The 17,976-nt window shown below is 37.7% G+C and overlaps 1 protein-coding gene across 4 annotated transcripts in view; it reads left to right on the top strand.

The window, feature by feature from the left end:
- Window positions 1-17,976, top strand: part of AKAP6 (A-kinase anchoring protein 6) — a 462,110-nt gene that overhangs the window by 310,085 nt on the left and 134,049 nt on the right. For all 4 annotated transcript variants that reach the window (XR_014148538.1, XM_081830653.1, XM_081830651.1 and 1 more), the window contains one exon: window positions 15,707-15,855. Coding sequence is in view for 3 of the 4 variants with exons in the window: in XM_081830653.1 (XP_081686779.1) it covers window positions 15,707-15,855 (149 nt within the window). In the remaining variant the exon portion in view is untranslated. The remainder of the gene's footprint in view (window positions 1-15,706; window positions 15,856-17,976) is intronic.

Genomic DNA, 17,976 nt, shown 5'->3' with positions numbered 1-17,976 from the left:
TGAGATCATGACCTGAGCCAAAGGCAGATGCTTAACTGACTGAGCCACCAAGGTGCCCCATCGTGAATGTTTTTAATGACTTGCAAACAGCATCAAGTCAGTAGAAATAAAGATGACGTTTTAAAGATATAATATTTTTCACTTAAATCAGTTATCTTTTGCAGTTGTCTGATTTGATTATCCATGTATCCATGAATGTAAATATAAATAAACCTTGGGAACCTAAGGCTAGGTTTTCTGGAGCTGCCAATATGGTCATAGGAGTTTTGTATCCTAATGTACAAAGATTAGTATATACAGTAGTCTTTGCTGAGTATAATATTGAAGTAGCTTTGAGACACTTGTTAAATATTTGATGTATATTTAATTTTTAACAATGGGAAAATATTTATATTTTTAAATACTTTTATAACCCTCTTATCCAATGATAAAAAGAGCATTCTAACAAACTTACTGTTTCTTTGTCAACATTTTTGAAGTGTAGTATTAGTTTTATCCTTAGGTGAATATTTTAGCTCCTATTATTTAGTGTAATTTTTCTGTAATTCTAAGTTATAGGTTCCCTGAAGGCAGGCACCATGTCTGACCGAGATTTGTAATTGCACAATATCGTACACATAACCCTGTCAAGATGTATTTGTCAAATGAATAAATGAAGGCCCTTGATCAGTTTTACTATAAAAAATACATTGTTCCTTAGTCCTGTGACTCCCTGCTCCAATTCTGTAGGAGAAGGAGGCTTTGCTATTCCACTTAGTCGTGCACACAGGACTGAAAAACAAAGTGAGATTCTCATCTGCTATAATGCCAAATGTTATTTGTGTTTAGCCAGAATGTAGCTAATAATAAATATCTTTAGAGAGTTCATTTCTGCACAAGGGAAATGCACTTTAATTGAGGTGAAATTGGTATATAACATTAGGTAAGTTTCAAGTATACAGCATTATACTTTAATATTTGTATATACTACAAAGTGATCACCACCGTAAGTCTACTTACTATCCAAAGTTGTGCCCCTTTGTCCATTTCACCTCTTGCCTTTCCCCTTCCCCTCTGGTAATCACCAGGCTGTTCTCTGTATCTATGGGTTTGCTTTTGTTTTGTTTTGTTCGTTCATTTGTTCTTTAGATTCCACATATAAGTGAAATCATATAGTATGTCTTTTTCTGTCTGACTCATTTCCCTTGCAAAATACCCTCAAGGTCCATCCATGTTGTCTCAAGAGGCAAGATTTCATTATTTTTTATGGCTGAGTAGTATTCTGTTGTATATATATATTCCATATCATCTTTATCCATTCACCTATTGATAAGCACTTAGGTTGTTTCCAGATCTTGGCTGTTGTAAATAATGCTACAGTGAACACAGTCATGCATGTTATCTTTTCAAATAAGTGTTTTTGTATTCTTTGGATAAATACCCAGAAGCAGAATTGCTGGATCATATGGTAGTTTTATTATTAATTTTTTGAGATGTCTCCATACTGTTTTCCATAATGGCTGTACCAGTTTAAGTTCTCACCAAGTGTATGAGGGTTCCCTTTTCTCCACATCCTCTCTAACACTTGTTATTTCTTGTCTGGTCCATCCTAACAAGTATAAGCTGATGTCTCATTGTGGCTTTGATTCACATTTCCTTAATAATCAGTGATGTTGAACATCTTTTCATATAACTATTGGCTGTCTGTATGTCCCCTTTGGGAAAATGTCTGTTCAGATCCTCTGACCATTTTTTAATTGGGTTTTTTGTTTTTGTTGTTGAGTTGTATGAGTTCTTTATCTATTTTGGATTTAAACCCCATATTGGATATACGATTTGAAAATAACTTCTCCCATTCAGTAGGTTGCCTTCTCATTTTCATTTGTTGCTTTTCTTGGCTATGCAGAAGCTTTTTATTTTGATGTAGACCATTTGTTTATTTTTGCTTTTTTCCCTTGCCTTTGGAGTTATATCCAAAAAACAAAAACAAAAAGGACCCAAATTGCTAAGACCAGTGTCAGGGAACTTATCACCTATGTTTTCTTCTGAGAGTTTTATGGCTTCAGGTCTTACACTTAAGTCTTTAATTCATTTGAGTTAATTTTTGTGAATGGTCTACTATAAATAAATGGTCTACTATAAAATAATGGTCTACTTTCATTCTTTTGCATGTGACTACAGTTTTCCCAATACCATTTATTAAAGAGACTGTCTTTTCCCCATTGTATATTCTTGCCTCCTTTGTCAATAATTAATTGATCATATATGTGTGGGTTTATTTCTGGGCTCTCTGTTCTGTTCTGTTAATCTATGTGTCTGTTTTAATGCTGGTACCATACTGTTTTGATTACTGTAACTTTATTGTATAGTTTGAAACCAGAAAGTGTGATACCTCCAGGGATTGATTGATTATTTTTATTTGTAATCTTCTTCAGTTTCTTTTATCAGTGTCATACAGTGTTCACCTCTTTCACCTCTTTGGTTAAATTTATTCCTAGGTATTTTATTCTTTTTGATACAATTGTAACTGGGATTGTTTTCTTTTCTTTTTTTTTTTTTAAAGATTTTATTTATTTATTTGAAGAGAGAGACACAGCGAGAGAGGGAACACAAGCAGGCGGAGTGGCAGAGGGGGAAGCAGGCTTCCCGCCAAGCAGGGAGCCCGATGCAGGGCTCGATCCCGGGACCCCGGGGTCATGACCTGAGCCGAAGGCAGACGCTTAACGACTGAGCCACCCAGGCGCCCCTGGGATTGTTTTCTTAATTTCTCTTTCTTACAGTTCATTATTAATATGTTGAAACACAACATATTTTTGTATATTGACTGTGTATCCTGCGCCTTTACTAAATTCATTTATTGGTTCTAATACTTTTTTTGGTAAAGTTTCTAGGCTTTTCTATATCTAGTATTATGTCATCTGCAAATTGTGAGTTTTACTTCTTCCTTTTCAATTTGGATGCCTTCTATTTTTTTTTTTATTTGTTTATTTTTTTTGCCTACTTGCTGTGGCTAGGACTTCCAATACTATATTGAATGAAAGTGGGGAGACTGGGCATCCTTATAGTGTTCCTGATCTTAGAAGGAAATCTTTCAGCTTTTATCCATTGACTATGATGTTACCTATAGGTTTGCCATATATGGCCTTTATTATAGTGAGATGTGTTCCCTGTATACTCACTTTGTTGAAAATTTTTATCATAAATGGATGCTAAATTTGTCAAATGTTTTTCCTATTGATATCTGTTGAGATGATCATATGATTATTACCCTTCATTTTGTTAATGTGGCGTATCACATTGATTGATCTGTGAATGTTGAACTATCTTGCATCCCTGGAATAAATCCCACTTGATCATCTTGTATGATCCTTTTAATGTATTGTTGAATTCAGTTTGCTAATATTTTGTTTAAGATTTTGTATTAATGCTCATTGGGGATATTTGCCTATAATTTTCTTTTTTGTGTGTGGTTTCCTTATCTGGTTTTGGTATCAGGATAATGCTGGCCTTGTAAAATGATTTTGGGAGCTTTCCATCCTCTTCAACTTTTTTGGAAGAGTTTGAGAAGAATAGGTATTAAATCTTCTTTGAATGTTTGGAAGAATTCATTAGTGAAGCCCATTGGTCCTAGACTTTCATTTGTTGGGAAGTTTTGATTACTGAGTTAATCTCCTTTCTAGTAATTGGTCTATCCAGATTTTCTATTTTTTCATGATTCAGTCTTGGAAAATTGTATGTTTCTAGGAATTCATCCATCCCTTCTAGGTTGTCCAATTTGTTGTTGTATAGTTGTTTATAGTAGTCTCTTATAATTCTTTGTGTTTCTGTAGTATCAGATGTAATTTTTCCTATTTCATTTCTGATTTTATTTATTTGAGCCCTCTTTTTCTTGGTGAGTCTAGTTAAGGTTTGTCATTTTTGTTTATCTTTTCCAAGAACTATCTCTTAGTTTCACTGATCTTCTCTACTGACTTTTTAGTCTCTATTTCATTCATTTCCAATCTGATCTTTATTATTTCCTTCCTTCTATTAACTTCGATTTTTGATTGTTCTTCTTCTTCTAGTTCCTTTAGATGTAGAGTTACATTGTTTTTTTGAGATTCTTTTTGTTTGTTTCTTGAGGTAGGACTGTACTGCTATAAACTTCCCTCTTAAAGCTGCTTTTGCTGCATCCCATAGATTTTGGTATGTTGTATTTCCATTTTCATTTGTCTCCGGGTATTTTTTGACTTCTTTGATTTTTTTGTTGACCCATTGGTTGTTCAGTAGAATGTTGCTTAATCTTTATATATTTGTGATTTTTCTAGTTTTCTTCCTGTAATTAATTTCTACTTTCATATCATTATGGTCAGAAAAGGTGCTTGATACGATTTCAGTTTTCTTAAATTTGTTGAGAGTTGTTTTGTGACCTAACATATGATCTATCCTGGAGAATGTTTCTTGCACACTCGAAAAGCATGTGTATTCTACTTTTGGATGGAATATTCTGTATATATCTATTAAGTCCATCTAGTCTAATGTGTCATTTAAGGCTGATATTTCCATATTGATTTTCTGTCTGGATGATCTGTCCATTGCTGTAAGTGGTATTAAAAGTCCCCTACTATTATCTTATTGTTGTCAGTTTCTTTCTTTAGGTCTTTTAATATTTGCTTTATATATTTAGGAGCTCCTATGTTGGGTGCATAAAAATTTACAAATGTTATATCCTCTTGTTGGATTAACCCCTTTGTCACTATATAATGGCCTTCTTTGCCTTTTATTACAGTCTTTGCCTTAAAATCTATTTTTTTCTGATATAGGTACAGTGGCACCATTTTTCTTTTTATTTCTATTTGCAGGGAATATATTTTTTCAGCTTTTTACTTGCTGTGTGTATCCTTAGATCTGAAGTGAGTGTCTTATTGCAACATGTAGGTTGATCTTTTTCTTTTTATTCATTCAACTACTCTTTGTCTTTTCATTGGAAAATTTAATCCACTTATATTTGAAATGATTATCAATAGGTATGTATGTATTGCCATTTTGTTGATTTTGTAGTTCCTCTCTGTTCCTTTCTTCTATTGTGGTTTGGTGATTTTCTTTGTTTTCTTTAGATTCTTTTCTCATTATATTTTGTGTATCTATTGTAGATTTTGGCTTTGTGGATATCATGAGATTCACATGTAATATCCTATGTATATAACAGTCTATTTTAAGTTGATAGTATCTTAAGTTTAAGCACATTCTGACAAGTCTACATTTATACTCCCCTCCCCAATGTGTTCTGTTTTTGATATACTAGTTTACATTTTTTTATTTTGTGTATCCCTTAACTAATTATTATGGTTATAATTAATTTTACTACTTTTGTGTTTTAACCTTCTTATAGCTTTCTAAGTGGTAATCTACTACCTTTACAATATATGTGCTTTTGCCAGTGAGTGCTTTTCTTACACATGTTTTCTTGTTACTAGTTAGTACCTTTTCTTTTCACCTTAAAGAAGTCCCTTCACTATTACTTGTTAGGCCAATCTAGTGGTAATAAACTACTTTAGTTTTGCTTGTCTGAAAAACTCCTTATTTTTCCTTTAACTCTGAATGATAGCTTTGCCAGGTACAGTATTCTTGGTTTGAAGTTTTTTCCTTTTGCCATTTGAATATATCATGCCACTCCCTTCTGGCCTGCAAAGTTTTGGCTGAAAAATCAGCTGATAGCCTTATGGGGGCTCCCTTATATGTAGCAAGTTGTTTTTCTCCTTTTGCTTTTAAGTATTGTCTCTATCTTTAACCTTTGGCATTTTTAATTTCAGTCTTTCTTGGTGTAAATCTTTTTGGTTCACCTGATTTGGAACTCTCTATGCTTTCTGGACCTGAATGTCTATTTCCTTCTCTAAGTTAGGGAAGTTTTTAGTCATTATTTCTTCAAATAACTTCTCTACCCCCTTTTCTCTCTCTCTCTTCTCCATCTATAATGCTGATGCTATTCCTTTTGATGTTGTCGCACAGGTCCCTTAAGCTATCTTCACTTTTTAAAGTTCTTTTTTTTTCTTTTTCAGTTCTATTTGGGTGAGTTTCACTGCCCTGTCTTCCAGGTCACTGATCCTCTCTTCTAGTTCTTCTAGTCTGATGTTGAACTTGTCTAGTGTATTTTTTAGTTCAGCTATTGTATTATTCAGCTCTGTGAGTTCTGTTTGGTACTTTCTTATGTTTTCTATCTCTGTTGAAGTTCTTATTGTGTTCATCTATTCTCCCAAGTTCATTAAACATTTTTATGACCATTATTTTGAATTCTTTATCAGGTAGATTACTTATCTCCATTTCATTAAGGTCTTTTTCTGAGGTTTGTCTTGGTCTTTAATTTGGAACATATTCCTGTGTCTCTTCATTTTGCTTGACTCTCTGTGTTTGTTTCTATGTATTAGATGAAACAGCCACCTCTCCAAGTCTTGAAGGAATGGCCCTGTATAGGTGATGGAACTTATTGTCCAATTTTGCTCTAGCTTTTAGTTGTTTCTCAGACTTTTGTGATTATCTAAGTAGCCTGATTTGTTGTTGATAGTTCTCTGCTATTAAGAGTGTGTGAAAACCTCTCAGTGTTCCAAAGGGAGGGATCTAAGACAGTGCCTAGTTTTAGGGAATTGTAAGCCAGAACTTCAGGCAGCATCTTTTAAGATATTTAAATATCTACAGTCTTGTGGGTCTGTAATCATAAACTCTGCTGATTTCTAGACCAGGAGATCTGGAGGTATCCTTTGGGGAACAGTTGCAAGTATCATGGCTTTAGATATGTGTATAAGCACCTTTCTGGGAGGTATCAGCAAGCTTTGGTGAGACCAAAGGAGGATGCAATTATTGTATCTTCCCACCCATGTTCCCTGGGGGTACCTCTGTAGCTTCTGGATATATGGCATACCTAAAATCTGCCCCTCAGGCCTGAAGCTCCAGGACAAGAAGATAGGCCTTTGTTACATGAAGACTGAAGGTATATTATAGTCTTGTGTTTATGTAGTGCCCTGGGGGTGGTAGCCTGCCAAAGACTATCTATTCAATTGTTTCGGATGTATGGGAACCAGAAATACATTCCCCTTGGCCACCAGAGCCAGATGCTCAAGGAGCATCCCCTGTGTGTGTTTCATGTTCCCACCAGATATGGTGGGGTGGAGTGAGACTTGAAAACATGGGGGAGAGCACTCAGCCAGCCCTGCTATGGTGCCTGAGGACTCATGGCTGTGGTGTGTGGGGACAGTGTGTTCAGCCAGGCTGGCCATGGCTGCAGCTACTGGGGGTGGGCACTCCCACCAGAGCTAGCAGGCTAGGAGGTGATATGAAAATGTACCTCCACAGGGCCAACACCAATAAGACAAAAACAGAATGCAAAAATGGTGCCCACTAGTGCTTTTGTCCTCAGAGAGAATTCTAACAGCTTCTTGCCTTTCTGGAAGACACTTTAATATTAACAAATGAATTTCCTTCCCTTATGGTTGAGGTGCCTTTCAAACTGTTGCTTTTGTGCTAGGTCCCTAGGCTACTGGGTCTGTCCATGGGCCCTTTAAGAGTAGATTTTACATTCGCTATAGCCCTATGGTTCTCCTAGAAGTAAGTCCCATTGGTTTTCAAGACCAGACACTTTAGGGGCTCATGTCTCCATTGCAGTTCCCAATGGCTGGGGTGTCAAAACCCCTTGCTCCTTGGGGATAAGCTTCATATTATGAGATCCCTCTTGACTGTAGGTCATGGTGTTACAGGGTTTTTCCTCTATCGGTGCCTGCTATTTTTGGTCACATCACTTTGAAGATTGAAGAGGAAAACCAGACACAGTGGTGGGCAGCAAAACAAGGTTTACTGAACAATAGCAAAGTGATAGTACAAAGCTACTGAGGAGGAAGGGAACCCAAGAGGTTTTATGGGCTTTAGAGGTTTTTATGGATTTGTGGGCAGGCTGTTTTAATCTGACTAACCCTCCCTGTGCCTATCATCTAATCAGGTTGTTGTCATCTATCTATCACATGGGAAAGGGTGGAGGGTTCCTTCCAGGGTGGTATAAAATCTTTGTGAGGGTGGTTTCCTCTTAGGGCAGGGACCTCCTGTCCCTGCTTGCCTGCCTTCCAATTCTCCTTCATCAGTGGCACCTGAGATGAGATTTCTTTCTAGACTGTGTCTCTGCCTATCCCACCCCTCTCAATGTGGCCCTTTTATCCTTTGCCGTGGAAGTGCTGCTCAGTTAGCTTTCAGGTCCTTTTCAGATGAAATTGTTCCATATGTAGCTGTATATTTGTTGTGTTCATGGGAGGAAGTGAGTTCAGGATTCTTCTATACTGTTATGTCAAACCCTCCTCAAAGGAGATGCACTTTGAATTCAGTCCCAAAGGTGAGTTATTAAAGGAAATTATGAACCACCTACTATGATGACAAAGGCAAAAATGTACCAAACAACCAGGATCTTGAGCGGGGGGAGAAAAAAACAGTAGCACTGTAAAGGTGATAGCTCTAAATCCAGGAGTATGGGGAGCTCTACCAAACAAAATCATGGAGATTCACAAATGTAGATTCTCACCAACCCTGGAACTCCTTGTCAGGACCCATGGGGTCTTGAGACCTGTAGGTGCTTCCAGAAGAAGGGGCAATCTGGGCCAGTTGCATGAGTGGGATACAAGGCGGGGGGCGGGGTGCGGGGAGAGAAGTCATAGTAAATATATAAGGAAGAGAAAAAGAAGTGTGCTTAAAGATACTACATCGAAGGTTAAGAGAAGTCTGTGTAGTAAAAGTAGGAATATATTTCCAAATGACAAAGTTATTACCAGAAAAATACAGTCTTCTCTTTCTCTCACCCCCCTCATTGTATAAAGGATTTTCCTAACTGTGGACTCTTCCAGAAACAAACTATGGCATTGTTCATGTCTCCTCCAAAAGCTTAAATTACTCCTCTTTTTTTTTTAATGAGAAATCAGATTTTATTAAGCTAAAACAAGTTCCTACCCAGAAGACTTAAAACTTGTTTTGAAACGCATTGTGAAGATTACCACATGAAGACAATAGCTAAAGTTTTCATTCTATATGTGTGTGACTGTCCTGGTTAGTTTCTAATGTAATATATGACATATAAGATCACTCTGTTAGCTGAATAAAACATTATCAAGTGATTCTTGAATTAAAGAAGATTTTCTCCTCTTTTTTTCCTAGAGAAAAGAAAACAAGATACATATTTCAATAATTTTCTTTTGTCCAAGAAAAAAATAGCCTCCTTTCTAAGTGAGAATAAAGCCCAGAGTTTCAGAAATCAAGCTGCGGCTGCCGCAGCCTTCAAGCAATCTGTTTTATGTCTCTGTACGTTTTAAGCCATTTCAGATTTTCAAACTCAGTAGGATTTATTCAACCAATTTTTATAGAGTGATTGTCCTATACCCTGTACTGTGCTGGGTGCTCTTGATACAGCAACACACACATAGACAAACGTCCCTGCCCTCATGAGGCTTCTAATCCACTGGGGGAAGATGAACAATACAAAATAAGTAACACGTTTTGGTTAGATACAGCAAATATGTATGAAGGAGTATAAGGATTGCAGGGGGAGGCGGGTGTGAGTTGAATTTTTAAGCAGGAGATCAGAGAAGACCTGAAAGAGGAGATGACATTTCTGTGGAGACCTGAGGGAGGTTAGGGCCTGAGCTGTCTTGCACACAGGGTCAAGTGCTCCTAGAGCATGCCTGCTAGCCCTGCTGGAGCAGGTCAGGATAGGTTGAGGACTGACGGCTGACCATTGGCATGGGGAATGTGGACAAAAGCCTGACTGGAGTGTGTTCAAGAGAAAATGAGAGAGGAATTGGACATGGTGAATATAGAGAGTGTATGTAAAAGTGATTTTGCTGTAACAGAGAACAGAGGTATGGGGCTTTGGCAAGAGGATAGATTAGTGTCAATTGATGTCTAGGGATTATTTATTATCTATCCTTTTTTTTTTTTTTTTTCCTCACCAAGGGAAAAGCAACGGCATTTTTCTGGCTGATGTGCTTGTGCTGATGAGAATAATACAGAGGAGAGAAAAAACTTGATGCAGGAAAGAAGGGCAATTTACTGCAGAAGTGATCATCTTTATGTAGATAAGAGGAGGTCTGGTGCACAGGTGAAGGAATTGGTCTTAGATAGAAATGTGGAAAGTTTCCACAGAAACAGGGGGGAAGGAAGAGGATGTGGACCCAGATGCAAGTAGGCAGGTAGCTATAGTGGGAAGCTATGAAGTACAGTGTGAATGAGAAGACAGACCTCTAACAGCATGAGTTAAGAAAGAGTGAAATTAATTTTAATGTTCTCAGGATACTTTACCCAGAAAAGGAGGCTGGAACATGCAGTGATGATGAAATAATTGACATTTCTTAAATAAATTAGTGCTTTTTAGGACCAGGGTAAGGGATATGTCTATATGTGATTATAAAAGTAATTATGTGTTTAATCCCTCAAGATTGTTAGGGAATTTAACCCCCCAAATTTATCACGGGTTAGCTATTTTGTTATTAGATACCATATCAGGGGGAAGTATATGGGTGAGTAATTATTCAGGCCCCAAAGAAGGTTATTGAATTTGGATCATCACATACAAAGCCAAATTTAAATGAAATATTTTAGCACACTGTGTCTTATGTTCTGATAAAGTTATTAATTTGTAGTCTGTATCTAAAGAGGAGTATCCCTAGTGACTTAGGCTCTAGGTGCTTATAAAACAAAGGGGAAAGCATGCTATTAATCATAAGCAGTGGAGGAATAATACTCAACCTCAGATGAGAAGGCAGTGTTTCTAACTTTATTATGAGTATTAGTCTGCTAGGATGGCAATAACAAAATACCACAGACTGGGTGGCTTAAACAACAGAAATTTATTTCTCACAGTTCAGGAGGCTGAAAATCCCAGATCAAGATGTTGGCAGGTTTGGTTTCTGGTGAGGCATCACTCCTTGGCTTGGAGATGTCCACCTTCTCGATGTGAACTCACATGGCCTTTTCTTTGTGTGATACTCTTCATCTTATAAGGACACCATTCCTATTGGATTAGGGCCCCACCCTTGTGATGTCATTTAATCTTAATTCCCTCCTTAAAGACTCTATCTCGAAATATGGTCATATTGAGGGTTAGGACTTCAACGTATGAATTGGGAGGGAGGGGGGACTCAGTCAATAACATTATATTAAAGGTTTACTAGAGGTATAAGTTACTAGAACCTCTTAGGCATTTATTTGGGACACTGGCCTGATGGAAATTTGATTCCCTTCTCAATGCAGTGTTCTCAAAGTATATCAGGAGGTAGGAGCATTATGAGCATATTTGGACTAACCCATCAGATGAGTCTCTTGCCATGACAGAAAAAGGGAGATGGAAATAGATGAAGGTCATCACAGAAACAGTGACATCTTCTGCTGGCATGTTGTTACATAGCATCCAAATTTCCTAACCTGACATCCTCTACAGCCTATCCCCTTCACTGTTAGACTCTTCATCCAAATGCCCCAAAGCTCCAGCCACCATTCCCTGAACATGCCGCATCCTTTCATGACTCTAGGCCTTTGAACAGACAAGTTACTCTGCCTATAAAGATATCTATCTGCTTCTTCACTTGACAAAATCTACCCATACTCCCAGATCTGGTTCAGATGCCACCTCTCTCAAGCTTTTATTGCCCATTCCTTACTTTCAGACAACTATTTTTTTAATTACCATCCTCCCCCACATTCATTTCACTTGGCATACTTGTAGCTATCTATTGGCATAACTCTTTCCTCCACTCTACTGTAGTCCCTTGGGAAAAGTAGTCCCTTCTTGTTTTATTCTTCTTTGTACCCACAGTCCCTGGTGCAGTTCCTGACACATGATAAAGGCTCAATGAACATATGAGTAATAAATGGATGGAGGTATGGATGTACAATTCAGTTGCTCAACAATTATTTCCTGAGCCCTTCTTATGTTCCAGATACTGCCAAGGTGTGGGGAATACAAAATAGCAAAGGAGATAGACAGACACAGCCTCATTATGGAGCTAGGAGTCTGGAGTCAGAGACAGAAAAAGCATAAACCAGTAAATACAAGAATTTTAAATTGTGTTATGTTCGGGGAAGGAAATTAACACTGTTCCAAAAAAGAAAAAAAATAGAGTGAATCTACCTTTGATAGGGTGGTGAGGGAAGGCCTCTCTGAGAGATAAAATGTCAACTGAGAGCTGAAAGACGAGAAGACATTAGTAAGAGAATGTTCCAGAGAAAGAGAATAATATGTGCAAAGGTCCTGAGACAGGAAAGAGCTGTTTAAAGAACTGAAAATAGGCAGGGATTACAGGGTATGGTGAATCAAGACAGAGACAAGTAGAAAATGACATCTGAGGTAGGCAAGAACCAAATCTCTTGGGGCATGGAAGTTTTTGGGTTTTGTTTTGTTTTTTTTATTTTTGTCTGAATGCAGTATGAAACCAATTTATGTTTTATAAAAACCACTGTGGCCACTGTAAAGGAGGGTTGGAGGGGCAGGAATGGATGAGGAGAGACGCACGTTAGAAGATAATTGTTGTACCGCAGGGGAAAGGGGATGAAGGCTTGGACGAGGCTGGCAGGAATGCAGATTGGGCAGACAGACTGGAGAGACATTTTGGGAGAGGAATCAATGAAATTTAGAGTAAATGGCTGTGGGAAATAAGAAAAGGAGGAGTTAAGGATGGCTTTCAGTTTTCTGACCTGAGCAACACATGGTGCCATTTGCTTGAAAGGAAAGACCTAAGTACAGGAAGTCCTGGGGGGTGTGGTGACGATGAGAATTGAGAGTTCTGTTTTGAATTCTTCTGCCTAAAATAAATCCAAGTAGCAATGTCAGGTGGTTAGGTTACATATGTAAGCATGGAGCTCAGAGGAGAAGATTGGAAGCCATTACTACATAGACTGTATTGAAAGCCATGGAAAATAGTATAAATAAAGAAAAGCAGTCCAGAATTAAGCCCTGAAGCCACAATAACCAGTGATCTCAGCTATGATTCAGAAATCAATCAATGAAGCATCTGTAAAACAGATTTGGGGATGGTGGAGAAGGAAAGAGGGAGAATGGTAGAGAATCCATCACATTAGGTCAGCCAAGGGGTAATGCAGACCTCGAGTAGAATAAGTGAGAGCTGATCCTCTTTCTGTCATCATTTACGCTCTCCCATGGCATTCTCATTTCATCTCCTAATGTCAACTGTTGCTTCTAGGTTTATATATCGGGCTTAATATTTCCACTTGCTTACTGAACATCTCATTTTAGTATTCCAACAGTCCCTTGAACCAAAAGACTCAAATCCAGCTCATCTGTTTCACTCATCCACAGTGCTCTTTTTATACACCTACTCCCATTGATGGCACCCTGGGCCTCTCTGACCAGGAAGTAACAGACTGATCTGTCACTGAATCTATTCTTTTTTATTCCTTTTTATTTTCCTTAATGAGTAAGTTGCCAATTCTGCTGATAACACAGCAGGAATGTTATTTAATCAACTGAGCTACTATTTGTAAAATATAGTCCAGAAATGTCCACTACTATCATAAGTGCTAATAAATAAAATCCTTTTAGTCAGAGATCCAGTATTACTATTTTTTAAAGAAGTGTATTTTCTTCAAATCTTCCTCCTAAAAATTTATCATCAGACTAAGATATAATGTATGAGAAAAATTTAACCAGTCTGCAGAGAGATTTAGACTGGCAAAGCCATTCAACCTTAGCAGAAGGAGCTACTTTGGTTCTATTTTTATCATCACATTTAAGAATGAATCACTGAAAGCAGAGAGAGAAATCGAGATGGAGAGGAAAGACTTGGGCCATCTAATTCATCTCTTTGTTAGTGCAGGGAAGTTTCCTATGTCAAATGCCTTGAGATATTGTGCAATAAAAGTCTTACATTGAAACATTTCAATCATTTTCATAAGGTGACTAACTATCTTTCAAGTTGCTCTCAGCATTGTTCTCTGGACTCTTTTCCATGAATCCCTGTCATATGAGAGGTGTGTCCTTTTGTACACAGAAACAGCCTAGGATCTCAAAGGGATGAGTTCCAATTATTTTTCCCTCGTAGTGATGTCTACATTAAGTTGACCTCACTCTTGATGACTCTTCTTGTGACCAGTGGCACACGTTTGTGAGATCATTATCCAGAACAAGGAGTGGTCCAGCTTGTTGCCTTAGGTTGGTTAAAAATTAATGAGAACCTCTAGGGATCAAACATGGCTTTTGGCACCAAATGGTGGAGATACACTATTCAAATGGGGTTTTCAATAGAATACTTGATGTGGGATGATCTCCACATTATCCATACAGTCTTGAGGGGAAAGGTAGAAAAGGGTTGGCATTTGGGAGGATTATTGTTTTTCAGTTCTTTGACTATGTGTTACTAATTAGTTTGGGCAAGAAAAATTCACATAAACCAAACACAGATTACAGTTTTTAACTGATTTCTGAAACTTCAATGATAAGAATATAGTAATTTTCACATTTTTTGGAAGTTCTTCCTCCATAGTCTACAGAATTCATAATTAGCTGCTTGTAGAAGGCAACAACATAGGAACTCCAGAATGGCTTGAGATCATACATTTCATAAATCACCCTTTTCATTTACAGAGTCCTGATTTGCTCTTTTAAGCAGCTGCCACTTTATAACACTGTTTTTTGGGGGGGTTTTTTCTTCCATGGTCAAGTCTATAAAGCCAGAGATGAGGCAAAAGGCCTTGGGTGGCTCACAAAAAGCAGAAGGTCATGTCTGACTTGGCTTTTCTTCAACATTATAGAATTCTGGCAACTACCCAACAGCTGACCCAGAACTGCTTTTAACACAATATGCAATTAAATTAGAAAGAAGTAGCAGTTTTAAGTCTTATCAGAAATGTGAACAGACGTGCTTGGATTTAGTGAAGTAGGGCCAAAAGAAAGAAGAGTTCTTTTGCTCCACAGTGCATACGAACTCAGCATTTCTCCCTCCCTGTTACCATGGGCAAGCATTCCTGGTCTCATCTGGTGTTCTGGGGAACCCTAAAGCCACAGGGATCACAACAGCTGCAATAAATAAAGCATTTATTCAATACATTTCCATGCCAAATATCATTCAGCATTCTTTTGGCCTTGGTTTGATAGAAAACAGCATGGTGAACTTACTACCTCTCTTTACTACAGTAAGCCCCAACTAACTCTAAAAGGTGTAACAATTCAAGCCAACATGTAAGCAAAATCAGTATTCCTTCTGTTTTAAAATTAAGATAATAATACAGGAATAAAGGAAGTCTGTTGTCACTACTAAAGATCTATTACAATTGGTACTAGGCTTTTTTTATTCTTCTCAGGGAAGATAATGAGAAACGTTCAGAATATGTGTCCATGCAAATGTATGGGTAGGAGGGAGATCTTTAAAAAATAAATGTTACATATGTGGCAATATGAGGAAGAATATTATTAAGGAATTTCACAAAATTTTTATGTAAAATCTCATCATACAGTATTATGATCTCAGGGATATTTGGTGATATTTACTGAGTCTTCTGAGAGTTCATTTATTCAGGTCGTATTTTAAGGAGGAACTTATAAGATTCAAATCTAAAATATAATTCTGTACTATGCCCAGCTGATCCCATTAAATCCAACCCAAAAAGGAGCAGTATAATGATGTGAACAATTCCCATTCTTTGAGTTGTTACACATCACTTGAAATGCATTCCTTCTGGATTAACAGCAGTTCCTCTTTGTTTCTCTCTCCAGGCTGAGGTTCAACTATGCTACCTGGAAGCACAAAGAGATGCTGTTGAGCAGATGTCCCTCAAGCTCTACAGTGAGCAGTACACCAGCAGCAGTAAGAGGAAAGAAGAGTTTGCCGATATGTCCAAAGTTCATTCAGTGGGAGGCAATGGGTAGGGAGCTATTTTTTGTTGTTTGACTGTCACTAATCTCTACTTTTTCGATGATTCTCCACTGGTGGGTGTGTGGCAGGCATTTCCTCCTTAGCAAACAGACCAGGAGAGGCACGGGAGAGTAGGCATGTATGTTCTGTTGCATTTGTGTGAGAATGGAAGACTATGGATTTTATCAGTCCCTGTCATCTAACCCAGAATGTCCTAACTTGGTGGTTCTTTTTTTTCAAAGCAGCCTTTTTGCAAGTTTCAAATCTCTGTTTCAAAGCAGAGTTGGTAGGAGTGTTTGTGGGACTACACTGTGCCCATGGTGTTGGTCTTTCTTCTTCATAAATCTTTTTTTCCGTGTTTTTCCCCCTTTTTAAACTTTACCACTTATTTTAAAGTCTGTCCAAGGAACTTTTAGAATATCAAAAGCTCACTGGAAATTTGGTAGCACATAATTTTCCTGACAACGTAGATATTTAATAATTCTTTAGAGACCCTGGGTTAGCCAGTTGGCTTCACGTAAAGTCAATTAGAATAACAGACTAGCACTAGCATTGCCTATGGTACGAGAAAGGACCGAACAACTTTGGTGACCCACCAGTTTCATTCAGCCCGAGACATATGGCTGTATTTACCTTACACTAACTCTCATACTATGAAATAATTACCTCATGCATTCAGGTATTTCCAAATGGCTTTAAAGTTATGCAAATATTGTGCATGTATACATATATAGTTTTTCCTTTTTCTGTCTTTCCTGGTTCAATTCTATTATTTTATAGGTAATTATTAAAGAGTAAATTTAGGGGCACCTGGGTGGCTCAGATGGTTAAACGTCTGCCTTCGGCTCAGGTCATGATCCCAGGGTCCTGGGATCGAGTCCCGCATCAGGCTCCCTGCTAGGCGGGGAGCCCGCTTCTCCCTCTGCCTCTGCCTCTCTCTCTCTCTGTGTCTCTCTGACTCTCATGAATAAATAAATTAAAAAAAAACATTAAAGAGTAAATTTAATTATTTCATTATTTTAATGACTTAATAATAGTATACTCATAAAAATGGAAACAGTAACCTATTTCACTTTTATACATGAGCCAGACAACAAGGGGGAGAAACTGTTCCCCCAAGTTCCATTACATGTTAATAAGCATCATATAAACCTATGGGGTGTGACTGTAGCCAAAATATTCCCTGAAAAGTCAGGAGGAAAGAAATCTTTTCATGCACTTGTTTGCATTTGTATTTTAAGTGCTTATAGTTACAGATATTTGGGGACAAATTAAGTACCGATTATAAATTCTGTCTTGTGATATAACCCAGGGTCTGAGAATCCAGGGAAAGGTTAAGAGTCATAATTCTATTTAGGAAATGGCAATGGACTTTTCAAATTTCAAATTTTTAAATCTATATAATTTGCTGCTCTAGCAGGATTATTTTATACATACACACGTTATGTATATATTTGATTTATCTTAGGTGATTCAGCAGACATTCCTAAGTACTCATAAGAAGAAAAGCATAGCAGCAAATAAGAAGGAAAAGGTTAAATCTTGGAGCATGAACAATAAGCTGTTTTGAGGCTTTAATGTGCTTTAATTTCTCTCAATGCCTAAGTAGTCTTTGGTGTAGATGCAAGCACAAACTTTAGGTCACATTCTCATGTTTTCTAAAAGCCCTGGGGACTGAGCGGGCACCACGTGCTTCTGACCTCAGATTCCAAGGACCCAACCTGAGTACTTACTCTGGGCTCCACACATCATACATTTGCCCTGGGAATTGCTTAGTTAACAACAAGCATTGTTCTGTGATGTGGGAGTAGGTGAACTTGCCTGATATCCTTTGTTTATGCTCCTTGGGGTGCTGAAGGCTGTGCATTGTGCAGAAATTTAAGAGTGTGCTGAGGAAAAGGCAGCTATTTAATACTAAGGACAAAAACCATATACTCCTTTCTATTTTCTGTTTACATACAGAAAAGCATTGTTGGAGGAATGCATGTGGGTGAGGTTATCTGGGGTGTCCTGCCCCCAAGACTCCCTGCTCCCACAGTCAAATCCTTAATTCTGGAGCCTTAAGAACACAGCCTTGTAAAATTATCTGCTCCAATGATACATAAACTTCATTAACCATTCCTTTTATTGC

This window comes from Leptonychotes weddellii, chromosome 9 (genome assembly GCF_054177405.1).
Source record: "Leptonychotes weddellii isolate Sample4059 chromosome 9, ASM5417740v2, whole genome shotgun sequence".
Taxonomy (NCBI): domain Eukaryota; kingdom Metazoa; phylum Chordata; class Mammalia; order Carnivora; family Phocidae; genus Leptonychotes; species Leptonychotes weddellii.
Note: the sequence above shows the minus strand (reverse complement) of the source record. Positions and strands in the feature narration are given on the sequence as shown.